Below are 14,513 nucleotides of genomic sequence, written 5' to 3'. Positions count from 1 at the left end.
TGTATTTACTTAATACAACTTAATATCTCTCATATCTTAATTTTTAAAAAAAATATTTTAGGGAGTAATGGGCCCCAAAAATTCTGCATTGAAAAAGTTGGTAAAGAAAACTGGTTGCCTAGAAGCCATACATGGTAAGTAATTAGATCACTGTTGTGATTCAAGTTACTATTTCCATTATGTAACAATTAGGGCTACTTTTATATTTTTTGTAAATAAACAGCTAAAATGTTTTAAATCACACAGTTGCATACCATTGTGGTCTTGGCACAAAAGTTAAATTTTTCATTTAAAAATAGGGATACAAAAATTGTTGGATAATTACACTAAAACTGTTCCTATTTTTCCTTGTCTACTCAGAAGCAGATCTGAATTACACAGCATATCATTAAAATCATAAATATGTAGTAAAAGAGTTAATTGTATAATATATAGGTAGTTCATACGGTATATAGTTAAGCTCAAGAAATAGACTGAAGTGGATTAATGCACAATGTAGATATGTGAAAATACATAGTACCGTATATGCCGGCGTATTAGGTGACCCGGCGTATAAGACGACCCCCGTCTTTATCGCCGAGTCGCCTTCCTAGAACGTCGTCTTATACGCCGGAAACTACCAGTATTTCCGGCGTATAAGACGACTTGGCGTATAAGACGACCCCCATCTTTGGCGCCGAGTTTAGCGCTTCTGGAAGTCGTCTTATACGCCGGCATATACGGTATGTTGCTGTAACTCAACATCAAAGCAACAAAAAGGCAGAAAAAGTCATTTGTTGAGCTAATGCTCTTATTTTTCTTCTGCATCATTTTGTTAAAATGTTCAATGTTATTAAGCTTGCTGCTTATTTTCAGTTTCAATCGCTTGGATTTGCCACCATACAAGAGTTATGAACAGCTAAAGGAAAAGTTATTGTTTGCAATTGAAGAAACGGAAGGATTTGGACAAGAGTAACTTTTAATGGAATTTGGATCAGAAGAACATAAATTCATATAGGGTGTGAGTTCTTCACTGCCTCTGCTAGTTGCACTTCTTACTGTAAACAGGACTTGATCATTTATTTAAACAAATGTTAGTATGTAAGTAAATGGATGTTGCTCTGTCATTTTATTCCTTCTGTTTTTAGATTTCTTCCAAGTCTTTACAGAAATCCAAAATGATAAACTATAAATGAAATCTTCCTCAACCAGAGGTTATTGTACTTCTGGAGCTATGTCTTGCATCATGTTTATTAACTGGAGTGCATTTTCTTTTCTTTCTTTTCTTTTTCCTTTCCTTTCCTTCCCTTCCCTTCCCTTTCCCTTCTTCTCTTTTCTTTTTTTAAAATGACTCCTTTCTCTTCCTGTTTTAGTAACAAAGTATTACTGCTGAGGAACTGGGAAGTCCACTGGTAGCTGCAGCATTGTAGCAAACTTTTTCTAACAGCACTTGCTTGCATTCAGATTCTGGCGGTGCTAAAAGCATTTCCATTGCTTGCATTATGTGTTCTTTACCCACTGAGGCTTGACTGTTTCCACTCTCACAAAACATATCCCAAAGCCATCTCTGTTCAAACAGAGTCGACGGATATGTAGACCTTAATGCACGCATCCATAGCATAGCACTTTTATTTATTTTTACCACTATGATCGCATTCCTCAGGTTATTTCTCCATCTGAAGGTGCCTCTTCACATTTGCAGGAATTTTAACCCATTTTCAGCTAAGTGAGTACTTAGTTTTGATGATGGTACTTTAATAGTAAATTTGAAAGATAATTCTTTCAGGTGGAAACAACTGGAAATTATTTCCAGTCCTTTTTGTAGGTTGAATTTAAAACTATACAAATGGCCATTAACTATCAATTCTAGTTCTCCTCTAGATGCAGGAGTATTGCTTCCTATTTCCCAGTAGTGGTCTAACTATTGCAACAAAACTGCCTCATGAATATATCTGGACATGCAATCCTGTGCATGTGTATTTGTAAGTAAATCTTATTGAACAGAGTGAAACTTACTTCTGAACAAACAGGCATAGAATTCTGTTGTAAGAAACTGAGGCACAAAAATTACATTCCTGCATACTTCCAAATACTGTTTTAAATAATTCATTAACTTTTTTTAGAGGGTGGAAATTGTGTGTTATGATTTTAGACTGTTGATCAGCTCTTATTAACAACTTAGGCAGCACTGGGTTTTAAATCTAATTTCAATTTCAATTATTATATTTTTATATTGTCCATTAAAGTTGACAATAGTAGTTAAACTATACTCCCAAGTTTTTAACAAAAGCACTTAGTTCTTTTGCCCAGCATTGCTACCTTGCATCTTTTCCTCCAAGTTGTTAAAATTCTGTGATCTGCATGCTGCTCTGGAACTCAGTAGAAGAGGTGATGACATTTTCAGAAATCAGTAATGCATGTTGATAGTTACATACTTGTATTGTCCTACTGCGTGAGAAGAGCAAAATCCTTTGAGAACTAGCTAGCATAGTCAAAGATCAAACCAATTGACCAGTAAGACAAGTGTTACATACAGTATCTACCCATCCAGACTCTAAGAATGAATTAATTCAGGGCTATTGAACGCTTATGGGCTTAACCAGTTTTATAACTGACTTTTTTTAAGAATTCTCCTTAGAAACAATATAAATAGCCCATTGTTCTTCCATTTTCATTTCTAAAAATTATGAACAGAATTTAATTTTCCTCCCTTTCATTGTACATTCAAAGGAATATACACAGAATTTTTTCTTACACAAATGATATTTTACTTGGATCGAGAAGTCATACATTATTCTGGAGAGAGATCTATCTGTGGCGTTTATCAGAATATCTGAAGTATATATTAAAAATCAAGATTTTGGAGGAGAAAAAGCCTTAGAATTCTTTGCTTATTTGTTTTAATAGCATTTAATTATTGAACATTTACAATTCAGAAATAAAATGGAGGTAACAAATAAGTATGGAATACTGATGATGCTCTACATAATGTTACATTATTCATCTAGTGACCTAGAAATATTGTTAATGTATAAATATACAAAAGGCTTTCTGCCCTATATTTTTAAAATAAAGGATAGCTCTAATTAAAATAGCTGAGGCCCTAGTTCTATAGGGCATGGCTGTTTAATATTTTTATGGCTCAGATGATTAGATCAGGAAAAAGCAAATGCTTGTATATATTTTTGCAGTCTGGAGAAGTGTAGCTTATTCATACTTTTAATTTAAATAGCTTTTTGTTTGTCTTTACTGCTGCATTACAAGGCGAAGTGGGGCTGGATATTCCAAGCACAAAAAAAGTATTTTAAACAGTCAAAACTGAGAATACTCAACAAACAGAGTCTTGACCATGAAATATTTGTTAAAACATTTATTGTAAGCATTATGCTAGCAATATTTCTAAAATCAGAATGGAAAATCACTTTTGAGGTCCCTTTGCATTGTAATTTTTAAATTTTGTTCTTATGCCTTGTTATGTTGCAATAATAAAAATCATTTGAGCAGTTTGAATCTCTCTTCATTGTGGGAACCTGAAGGCTTGTGGAAGTATGGTATTGTTGCTGGGTGGAATGGCTTGAACTGTGACAAGATTTTTTTGCTGCAAAGAGTAGGATTTTTTCATTATAAACTAATTCAAAAGTATGTGGCCAGCAGTCAACAGTTCTTCCACATGAATATAAGAACATAGCACTATCTCTAACAGGATACATGAAATGTATATTTCCAATTTTTACTGGATGAAATTTCATCATCAATTATTTTCATTGTGATGTTTACCAGATCACATTAACAAATTCTCCAACAGAATTCAAATTGAAGCTGAAGATTAAATTGAATCCATTTGGTATCTTCAGCTCTGATTTTGAGAAGAAACTGTTCCACATTTCTTTCCCAGAATTGCAAGAGAAATCAGAAGCACTAGATTGTAAAATGCTATACTGCAAGCCCGATATTAAATTGTTGTCAAAGTATAAATTCATATACTCAGGTAATTGTAACAATAAAAATTGCTCAAGAACTCAAATTTCTAAAAAGTATTTTAAAAAATTATGGTCTCATTCTTTGCATGTTGTGACTTTCTCTTCCTGAAAGTTTCTCTACTGTTCAAAAAGTGACAAATGAATACATTTGAGGGGAGGGTTGGAAACCAAACACTAAAAGGAGTGCTTAAAGGATCTGCATATTCAGTCTACGTAAAAGGTGAGTGGAAGACATGAAGCAGTGAGTTCTTCACCAGAGATTTTCAAAAAGATATGGAATAGGTGTCACCTGGCTCAATAGCAATTTATGAGAGGGACCAAAGTGTTCTTGAAGACCACTGTTTTAGTATGAACCAGCAGTGTGCTGCAGCTGCCCAAAAAGCTAATGCAGTCCTAGGTTGCATCAACAGAACGACAGTTTCAAGATCATGAGAAGTGATAGTACCACTTTTATACAAGACCATATTTGCAATACTGCATCAATTCTGGTTGTCATGATAAAAAAAAGATGTTGAGACCCTAGAAAGAGTGTAGAGAAGAGCAACAAAGATGATAAGGGGTCTGGAGGCTAAACCATATGATAAATAATTAAGGGAACAAAGTGTGCCTAGTCCAGTGCTTCTCAATTATTTTCTGTCATGCCCCCCTAGGAAGAAGAAAACATTTCGCGCCCCCCGCGCGACTGTAAAAAATTTTTTTTCTGTACAGAGGACTGATTTCCAGGTCTAAAAGTCACACGGGCGGGTTTGGCCAATCAGGATAGAGCATCATGTCTATCCAATTGGGTCTTTGCATGTGTCACGTGCGTTGGCGGTCATGTTGTCCTCCGCGTCGGGCTGCCGCTTGCGAGTGAGTCGGATGATCCGATCTAGAAATCCAATATGACAGTATTTGCCGAGGTCAAATGAGCCCCCCTTTACGGAGCCTCGTGCCGCCCCTGGAGGGCGCACCCCACTATTTGAGAAGCACTGGCCTAGTCTAACAAAGAAGGGCTAGGAGTGATCTTCCAGTATGTAAAGGGTTGTCATAGAAAAGAAGGAATCGGAACTACTCCAAACTACATGAGGGCAGGACAAAAAGTAATGAGTAGAATATCATTAAAGAGAGATCCAAACTAGAACTAGGGACACGTTTCCTGACAGAACAATTAACCGAACAGCTTTCCCCTGGAAGTTGCAGGTGCTCTATCACTGCAGGTTTTCAAGACGAGACTGGACAGCCATTTGTCTCAAATGGTAGGGACTCCTGCTTGAGCAGGGGATTGGACTGGAAGACCTTCAAGGCTGCTTCCCACTCTATGCCCTATGTGTCACAGATACATTCTGCATTGAGCTCTATAATTTATATTCTATAGATGGGAAGTTTTGAACAGATAGAGAAGTACTTCATAAAGTCTATAGCTGAATTAAGAAACTACTGAATATGACAGCTACTAGTCTGTATTTATTAAAAGATTTTAAAACTTACAGAAGAAATATTACTAACATATATCAGCATATATCACAATTACATATTATCTCCAGTTTGCCTTGAATGCCAGTGGGTAAACAAAAACAGGAGGTGCTTTTATGCTACTAAACTGCTTTTCACAGGCACTAGTTGGTCACTATAGGAACAGAATACTGGATTTCACAGAACCCTGTTTTTCATCCAGTGAGGATGTACTTCTATTGCTGTCATAGTATGAAGATTTGGATTTGAAGCATTTTTAGAAAAAAAATCTCATTGGAACTCCCATTTATAAAGCATCTGTCATGAAAACTGGAGCATTTGTCTCTACTTGAATCCATAGAGGGCAAAAGGAGACTTTCACAGAAATAATGCATGTCGTCTAACCTTGGCAACTTTAAGAACGTGGACTTCAACTCTGCCGGCTGTGGAATTCTGGGAGTTGAAGTCCATACATCTTAAAGTTGTCACATTTGAGAGAGAGAGAGAGAGGTTCCCTTAGGATGGGCTCCAGCACGAGTCCGAAATCGTGGAAGAATAAACCTCTGGTCTCGGTGACCGACAGATTGGATCCTACAGTAAGTATATCTTTCCCTTGACTGACGGAGAGGCGTCCTCATTGTATTTTCTCATCAAGACATTCTTGTCCCAAAGCCATTCAGCTTCACTCCCGGGACTTTGAACCTGGCTCTGCTAGCTATGATTTCAAAACACCATTGATACATCTGTTTATTCTGAATTTATCGTTTTGCTTTCTCCTTTTATATCAAGCTTTGCCCTGTTTAACAGCAAGCATGCCTAACTAACCTTCAGTTCTATCTTTGCTGCGTGCCTTTCAAACGACGGCCCCTAACCTCTCTCTTTGTGAACCTTTCGATACAAGAAGGGGGGGGCTACGAAAATTATTCTTGATCCCAACCCTTCAGAACCCGCCTTCCGCCTGCGTCGATTGGTTGAATTAGGTCTCAGCCCTAAAACAGTCTGAGAATGGCGCGCAGGCGCGCAGGCTTTCAGGGGTTCGGCTGCGGAATCAGCTGGCGATCCTTGGCTTAAGTCTTTGCTTTCTTTTTTGCAAAATGGTAAGGAAAGGCGGAGTGAGGTCGATGGATTGGTGTAGTTCACCGACTTTGCTTCGCCCTTTAAAATTCTGAGTGGGGAGGGAGTGGGATCGAGACTCGGGCAGAGTCTTCCGGAATGCGATGGGATGACCAAGGAAGGCTGAGGACCCCACCACCTCTACCTTGGGACGCAAATGTCACCCTTTGCTCCTCTCTAGCTTTGCGGCGTGTCTTTCAAACCACGGCTCCCCGATTCCTCAGCCCATGGTCTCGTGGGATGAGGCGAGGCGTGTCTTGTCATTGCTTTGCCCAGCATACAATCGCTTTCATGTGTTCTGAAATATGCCTTTTAGCTGGCCTTTTCACTTCTGGTTGCTTACCCAATAATTTAACTATGATTTTCTCAACCCAGTTTTCCGGTTTACGCTGTAAATTACGCGCTAGGGCTGGTTTTTCACAGCACACGAAGGAATTGTAATGTGACTGGCTAGTTCGTGATGCATTGTGTCCCGAAAGAGCGGCTGTGATGGGTCCCATGTATATATGTCCAGCTGTCATGTAGGAACCGGTACCCTGTTTAATATGCAGTAATCACCTTTACTTGACAGCTGAATCTTGTGAATGTGCCAAAATAAAATGTAGTTGGGGATGCTTTGTGGTCTTGAATGTTGGACACGTCCAATTGTTGTGTTATTGTGTTGTGTGATCCTAGCCATTATGCTGAGTCATAATATGGATTGTTTATTTGGACCTTACATATATTCTGTTAATTCAGCAACAGTAGCAAGTGACACAGACTTGTGTATCTTGCTCAACAAACCAGCCCTTTGATCAGTTTTGTGATCTTTTCTAGCAACATTTCCCATTATAGGCCCCTTTTGCTGAAAAGCAACCAGATCTACATACAGTTCTCCAAGAATGGTTAGTTTGTCAGTTTCTCTTAAAACCAGTACAGTATGTTGACTCTTGTTATCATATCAATATTGCTAATCAAATTTTAAAAAAGAGGAACTTGTTGACATAGGTGAGCCTATTATAATGTTTGCAGAAGAAGGTCTCTTCAAAGATTTCTTTGAGAAAACCAAAACTCAAAGATTTCAGTGAGAATGAATTGTGATCAATATCTGTAAATAGTGTTTCCAGAGAAATAAATCCTCACACTATCAGAAAGATATCATGGCACTATTCTGGTTTCCATTATTTAATCATTTATTGTCAGAAAGAAAAAAAAGCTGTTCTAACAGATTCTAATGGAAAACAGTGTCAGTTACAGGAAGTAAAATTTCATGAATTAGACAAAGTAATGGCACAATTAAAAAAACATCTTCACATACTACTTATGTAATGTCTTGATTATCTAGTTGAAGTGAAGCATTCTTTTTAGAAGGAGGATATGTTTCCTGTGATATTTTCCCACAGATTTCAGTTGCTCTTATATATGTTCAAAATGACTTTAGCTTCTATGCCTGCAGAGTCCCAGTCTAGTAGATTTGCTTCTCTTCATCTCTCTGTCCTGGTGCAAGCTAAACTCAATTTTATGCTTGATTCACCACTACATTTTAACCTGAAGTAGAAAACAGAAACAGGAATCTTACAATGCATTAACAAGCATTGTCTTTAGCTGCATGTTTTCTTATTAAAAATGAGTTTATTTGCAAAGTATATATCCTGCTTTTTCAAGTGCATTTATATGATATAGCAACTGGTATGTCCTTCATTGAACATTTCTGAAGATGTCTTTTTTAAAAATGTTCTTAGCATCCATCCCAAACCTCAGCTCACTCTTTTGCTTTCCAGATACTTTTTCTAATTTGGAGCTACTTTTTCCTTCTGGCCTTCCTTCTTTATTTCCTCTTCCTACATATGTCCATTTTGGTTTTCAAATCTTCCCCAAGCCATTTTTGTAGTTGCATGAGTTGGTTCTTCCTTTTTACTTCATTGGAATTGTGGGCAATCATGTTTTTAGTTATTTCCTTTTTTAAAAAATAAATTCATGTTTACCTTGTTTACCTCTAACTTTTTGTTTAATTATATTTATCATTTGCTCTGAATCTAAATTTGCTTTCTTGAAGTTTAGAGTATATAATGTTTGATTATTTTAGCTTTAATTTCTGTAAATATAAAGAATTAAAAGCATTACATTTTATTTCAACCAACGTTTTCTGCTGCTTCTATTTGTCTCCAAGCTGGGTTCCTGGTGTTGTCTTAATCTGGTTGTTTTTCTGCAGATGTTTCATTACCAGGCTAGCACCATCAGTACTTGAGATCTCGGGCACTGATGATGTTACCTAATCTCAGAGAACATCAAGAACCCAATCATTCAACCCTGAGCTTTGTGTGTATATATATATATAGTCTCTACTACTGTCTCTAAGTATAATTTCATCCCTCTAAGGTTTTTAGGTTTCATCTGTGTCAGCATGTCATTGCCCCTAAAGGAGGGATGCTCCACATGCTGACTTTGCAATTATGTGTTCCAATCAGCATTTAAATATTTGCATTGCATTTTCAAGATGAATCCTGCAAATCCTTTCTTAGATAGAAATTATCCCCATATAGAAGACTGTGTGTGAAAAGACCCTTATATTCAGAAGGAAATTGAGCAAGCAAGATTTTACCACTATATATATCCTGTAGGTGCGAAGCTTTGAGTGCAATTTTTTTTTTTTTTTTTTTTTAAAAAACCTACTAGAAAACTAGAGGAAACAAATGTCTGGCATCCAAAGCTTATTTCCAAATGATGGGAGGAAAATTATGGGTTTAAGAAAAGCAGGCATTGATAGGACTGTTCCCAAAATAGCTGTGCTTTTGGCTTAATATTTAAGAAGTGTCTCTTTGAATCCTTTTAGGCTTCTTCTGTATCTATATGGCTTAGCACAGACTTTGATCCAGAAACTAAATTGCTATTGTTATTTTTTTTTCCCCTCCCAGGCTGAGGTAGAGGAAACACTGAAGCGAATCCAGAGTCAAAAGGGAGTCCAAGGGATCATTATTGTGAATTCAGAAGGTGCTGTGACAGCTAAGTTGATGTGAATGGAATCTGCCCTTTGGTAGCACATAAGCAGCGTGGTTTGGGATTAGGAAGCACTTGGGGACTCAGACATGCATTATGAAACCAAGGCTGAAATTACATTGCTGTTGGGGAGGAAGTGAATCGCATTGTATCAAAAGCCTTTGACATTATTTTGAGATTGTGCTATCTCTGATTATTAAAATGGAACAGTGTGCATTCATTTAGTATCTTCTTTTAGAAATTGTGACAAACTTTCTGATTTAAATTTATTTAAAAACATTTATTGAAGTCTTTTCAAACAGCCTCCTCAATATAGATATAAAGCAGCATTTTAAAATCAATGTAGTAGTGTACAAACCCAAGTTATAAAAGCAGCCCAATATAAAATAACTATAATAAAGTGTAATGTAAGATTGGCTTCTGTTAATTTAAGAGCATATAAACCAAATAAATTATTATTTGATTAAAATAGGTTGCCAAACAGATTTTGCTTAATAAATATTTATTAAGCAAGAAATATATAGCAAGCAAGGAATCTGGAACATTTAGCTCTTCAAAATCTTTTTAAAATAGCCAACAAGTGATATATGTGTATACCCTGTGTAGAACTTTAAATATTCTTCCTCCCTCTGTGATAAGTTTACAGTGCATTGCATTGTATGGTTTGGCCCTCGTTAATATAATAAGGCAATTGTGTCTATACATCTTTATTAAAGAAATGCATACTGAATCTGAAATGAAAGGTTTACATACAGTATGTACTTGCTATACGCCACTTGTTTTATAACAGCAATAGGCAAAGTAGATTGGGATTTAAAACTTCTTAAATTAAAAGCTTATTTTAGAAATTTAAGATACCATTTTTGACTATTTCAAATAAAACTTGTAGAACATACTGTCGTTTTGTTCTACCTTTCACTTTTTTTAGGGATAGATTTAGTTGAGGCTGAAAGAGAAAACATCTCCATACAATCACTCAATCAATACTGAGCCATGTTAGCCAATGTGTGCAAAAGGACTATTGACTGCTATCATATTTGTAGAACAGGCATGTATGTTTATCTGTTTATCTCAATTTTTTTGGCCACTGATCTCAACCTCAGTTTTCTGGGTGCTGAATGGCAATTAAGAACATAAATCAGCAACCAAAGTAAAAACCATCCCATTGGTTGTGTAAGATTGATCTAAATCTTACTAACATATAAAGAGGTTCTTGTTAAATTATCAGTACTAAAAACAGTGCACTGTGTCATATCTTACATCCTTGGATGTTAAGTTGCATAGAGTCATCTGGGAGTTGGGCAGCCTGCAGATCTAATGAACCAAATTAAAAAAAAACACATCTGAGTGTTTGGTTCTACTCTTTATGACACAGGATAATGGAAGTGAATCATGTCTCAATTAAAAGCAATCTTTCTAAATCTCAGATATAAGGTTGTTGCTGTTCATTAGGCTGGAAGGGACTATCAAACTGTTGCCACAGTAAGACTGATAGTGTGGAAATGGAGGAAATGCAACACCAGTTGTTCCTTTTCCCAGGAACGCTCATTCAATGAAAATCACCCCATCATCAGGCTTATGATACTTTGAGAGGTCATAAAGAATCTCAGAGTAGTAGCAGAGGAATGTATAAGAAAAACAGTGAACGGGAATTCTGTGCGAATTCCAAATTGTTGAGATAAAGCGGTCATATGAAAAAAACAGGATTTTATATCAAAACTGTTCCGTAAAAAATGGAGATCTTAGGATTTTCTGATCAAGTAATGTCTTAAATAATTTATCCCGAGAATCCTTTTGCATTCTGCAGGTATCCCCATCAAAAGCACCATGGACAACTCCTCCACAGTACAGTACGCAGGCTTAATGCATAACTTAATAATGAAGGCAAGGGGCACTGTCAGAGACATTGATCCCCAGAATGATCTTACATTCCTGCGGATTCGCTCCAAGAAAAATGAGATCATGGTTGCACCAGGTAAAATTAAAAAGGGGAAAAAGCTCTTTTTGAGCCTCTGGTAGAGTTGTCTCCAAATGTAACAGCAATAGGCAATCTATCTCTGTACCAGTTTTTCTTATAAGATTCAGATAAGAATGGGTTTTAAATCAGGGGTCCCCAAACCCTGGTCAACAGTCTGTTCAGAACCGGTCCATGGAAGTAGTGGGCCAGTGCGCTTATACATGCAACTCCATTTGTAGTGCAGCAGGCGAGTGCACACACATACATCTCCATTTGCACGAGCAACAGGCACATGGAGCTGTGCGCTCACACAGAACCATCCCCTTCCCCCTCCACCAATCCTCAAAGCTCAAAAGATTGGAGACTACTGTTCTAAATGTATCAGCCTAACTATGCTTCATTTTAAGAAACAATGATGCAGTAGATGGCTTTTGGCCTGATCTGTTTTAACAACTCTAATGTTTGTAATTGAGTGAATTTTCTATGTAGTTTATTGACTTAACTTGTTTCTTTATGTTCAGCCTTTTCTTGTGCCTTTATTTCTTTGGGTTACTATATCGTATTCTCTTTCTGTATTTCGTATAACTGTGCTTCCAAAAAGGAAATAGCATGAGGAATGTGTATTTATTTATAATCTTTGTCTAGTATTGTTTTTTCCAGCTAGTATAGGTAGTTCCCAACTTACAACCAGTTACTCAGTGACCATTCAAAGTTATGACAGATTTACCTTGGATTCAAAGTTCCAGTTGTTGCCTCCCCCTATGGTCACAGGACTGACCTTCGGGCATTTGGCAATCCGGCCACATTCATGGCTGTTTGCAGCATTCTTCAGTCAAATGACTGAATTTTATGAAAGTTTTGCTGAAAATCAGCACTTCCATTTTTTAGCAAATCTATGCCCATTGTGAACCATTCTTCTCTTAATGACCTTGGCATTCACTTTATCACTGCCATAATTGCTCAATGACCCGTACAAAACAGATTATAAACTCAACTGTCATAAACAGCACTTATTACCATGATAGGCGGGCTCCATTACAGTCGTAAGTCAAGGACTATGTATATTATATTTGCAAAACCTCATGAAGAAGTCCTTTTCAGCATGTGCCACTAACCACATTTCTTTGTAACTGATAATGCCTGGAAGGCACATAATCTCTGTCTACAAAGCAGTTGAAATAGTGTAACATGACACAAAAGAGTTACTATGAGTTAACAGTAACAACCAAATATTGAAATATAATTGCTTTATATTTTTGCAGATAAGGACTATTTCCTGATTGTCATTCAGAGTCCAACAGAATGAAAACTTCCACAACTGGCCTGCATTCCTTCTACTTTTTTATATATTTTTATTTAACATTGATAATTATTGTCCATGATAATGTCTGAAAGAGGTTCCTTTCTTAAAATATTAAAAATTTAAGGAGTCTGTTCAAGTTACTCAAGGGTTATCCCGTGGAGAAAACGAAACATGAAATAAAAAAGATAATGAAAGATGGAAGTTTTCTTTAGCAAATTATAACTAAATAACTTTGTTGAAAATACTTTTAATAACTGTAAATCATTCTTCCTTTTTGTCTTCATTTTATTTTGCACTTGTTTTTTTTAAAGCAAATTAAAATAATCAAGCAAACCTTTGTTGAGTTCAATAAAGTTTTTTCATGCTTTTCGAAGTATTTTCCTTGAAATTCATGCCATTTCAATAATTCTCAGTCTATAATATTTGGTGTATCCTTTCAATCACATCCTTCTATTACTGGTGTCAGTAATATAGAAAACAATTGGTCACTTAATCAACCTATTGTGAAGTAAATCCTTTCTGTACAAGATACTGTACATACACCTGCCCTAAAAGCAAAGTGCCTACTATATCTTTCCAGGTTTATCTTTCAACCAGTGATAATGCTATACAATCACTAGGTGGCTCCCTCCCCAAACAAGAGGGTTGCCAGCTTTCTAATTTCAGACAAAGTAGCAAACCCCTTCTATAATTTTGCCAACAATTACCAGCAGTACAGGAAAAACAGCGGAAAAAGTCAAATCTCCTTGAAGTCAAACTTAACTCCTTGTGACCTCATGAACATAGTTTTCTTGAGAAAAGTTCTTAAAAGATTTGTCTCTGACAGCATTTAAAATGTTTTTGAAAATGTCCAGTGTAGTACAGTCTGGGTGTTTCCTAGAGAATTCCCATTCAAATATTCACCAGTTCCAGCTTGCTTAGCTTTCCAAGCTTCCTTGGAAAAACAACCTTGATGACTTTTGCAGCTGAAAACTTTGCTAAGTCAATGACTGTCTTTTTCAACAAGGCTAATTCTTTTCCTGGAAGACATAATTCAGCTGTTGAAAAACTGAAGCCAAAATGGTAAATGGCACTGGTTTGATTGAATCGTTTTAAAATGTCCATCTAATCCAGGGGTGTCAAACTGCTGGCCCACAGGCCAGATGTGTCATGGTGAAACCGCACCCACCCCATTGCCTGCAATGGGAAAAAAGTCGCAATACGTCGTGACATGTCACGTGATGTTGCAAGTTTGACACCCCTGATCTAATCCATCAGACAAAGTCATAATTGCCACATTTCAAGTTACTACAATAGTCCTTGGTTAGTGACCATAATTGGGACTGGCAAGTTGGTCACTAAGGGAAAATCACATGCCTACAACTTCAACTTTACTAAAGGGTTGGAAATTCAACTTAACTGATATGCAGCACCAATGAGCTGTTGGACTGACCAGTTGAAAAGGCAGAAAAGATTACAGCTTTTATAAACAAGTGAAAAACTAATTATATAAGGCAGTTGAAAGACCTACACATTCCAAGCTCATACACTGGTAGATGTTGTTTATAGGAACTCAGCAAAGATTAATGTTTAATTTCTAAGCTATTAAGTGTTCTTGGCATAGCTACTTAGCTTAACCTACCTCAGGTTCTTAGAATAAAGTGGGGAGTAGCCTTCTCAGTAGCTAGAAGCTATAAATATACTAAGTGCATGTGAGAAGCTTCTCCAAATTCTTCTCATCCAGAAGCCTGAACTAAAGTTCCACTTTGTCTTCTAATCACAAATATAAATAACT

At 36.6% G+C, this 14,513-nt stretch overlaps 2 protein-coding genes across 6 annotated transcripts in view; both read left to right on the top strand.

Moving 5' to 3' along the window:
* The window catches only part of ITCH (itchy E3 ubiquitin protein ligase), a 73,820-nt gene extending 70,335 nt beyond the window's left edge, over positions 1-3,485 (top strand). For all 4 annotated transcript variants that reach the window (XM_039323731.1, XM_039323732.1, XM_039323729.1 and 1 more), the window contains 2 exons: positions 62-134; positions 856-3,485. In XM_039323731.1, coding sequence (XP_039179665.1) covers positions 62-134; positions 856-955 — 173 coding nt within the window. In that variant the 3' untranslated portion in view covers positions 956-3,485. The remainder of the gene's footprint in view (positions 1-61; positions 135-855) is intronic.
* Positions 3,486-5,876: 2,391 nt separating this feature from the next.
* DYNLRB1 (dynein light chain roadblock-type 1) lies at positions 5,877-13,115 on the top strand. Of its 2 annotated transcripts, none has more exons than XM_039323750.1 (4): positions 5,877-5,986; positions 9,398-9,473; positions 11,287-11,454; positions 12,699-13,115. In XM_039323750.1, exons 1-4 carry the CDS (start codon positions 5,912-5,914, stop codon positions 12,740-12,742), a joined length of 363 nt encoding a protein of 120 aa, XP_039179684.1. In that variant the 5' UTR covers positions 5,877-5,911; the 3' UTR covers positions 12,743-13,115. The 2 variants fall into 2 exon arrangements, with proteins under 2 accessions (XP_039179684.1, XP_039179685.1); XM_039323751.1 differs by lacking the exon at positions 5,877-5,986 and adding an exon at positions 6,361-6,487.
* Positions 13,116-14,513: the final 1,398 nt, after the last annotated feature.

This window comes from Crotalus tigris, unplaced genomic scaffold (assembly GCF_016545835.1).
Source record: "Crotalus tigris isolate CLP2741 ecotype Arizona unplaced genomic scaffold, ASM1654583v1 scf7180000024281.4978605, whole genome shotgun sequence".
Classification (NCBI taxonomy): Eukaryota; Metazoa; Chordata; class Lepidosauria; order Squamata; family Viperidae; genus Crotalus; species Crotalus tigris.
Note: the sequence above shows the minus strand (reverse complement) of the source record. Positions and strands in the feature narration are given on the sequence as shown.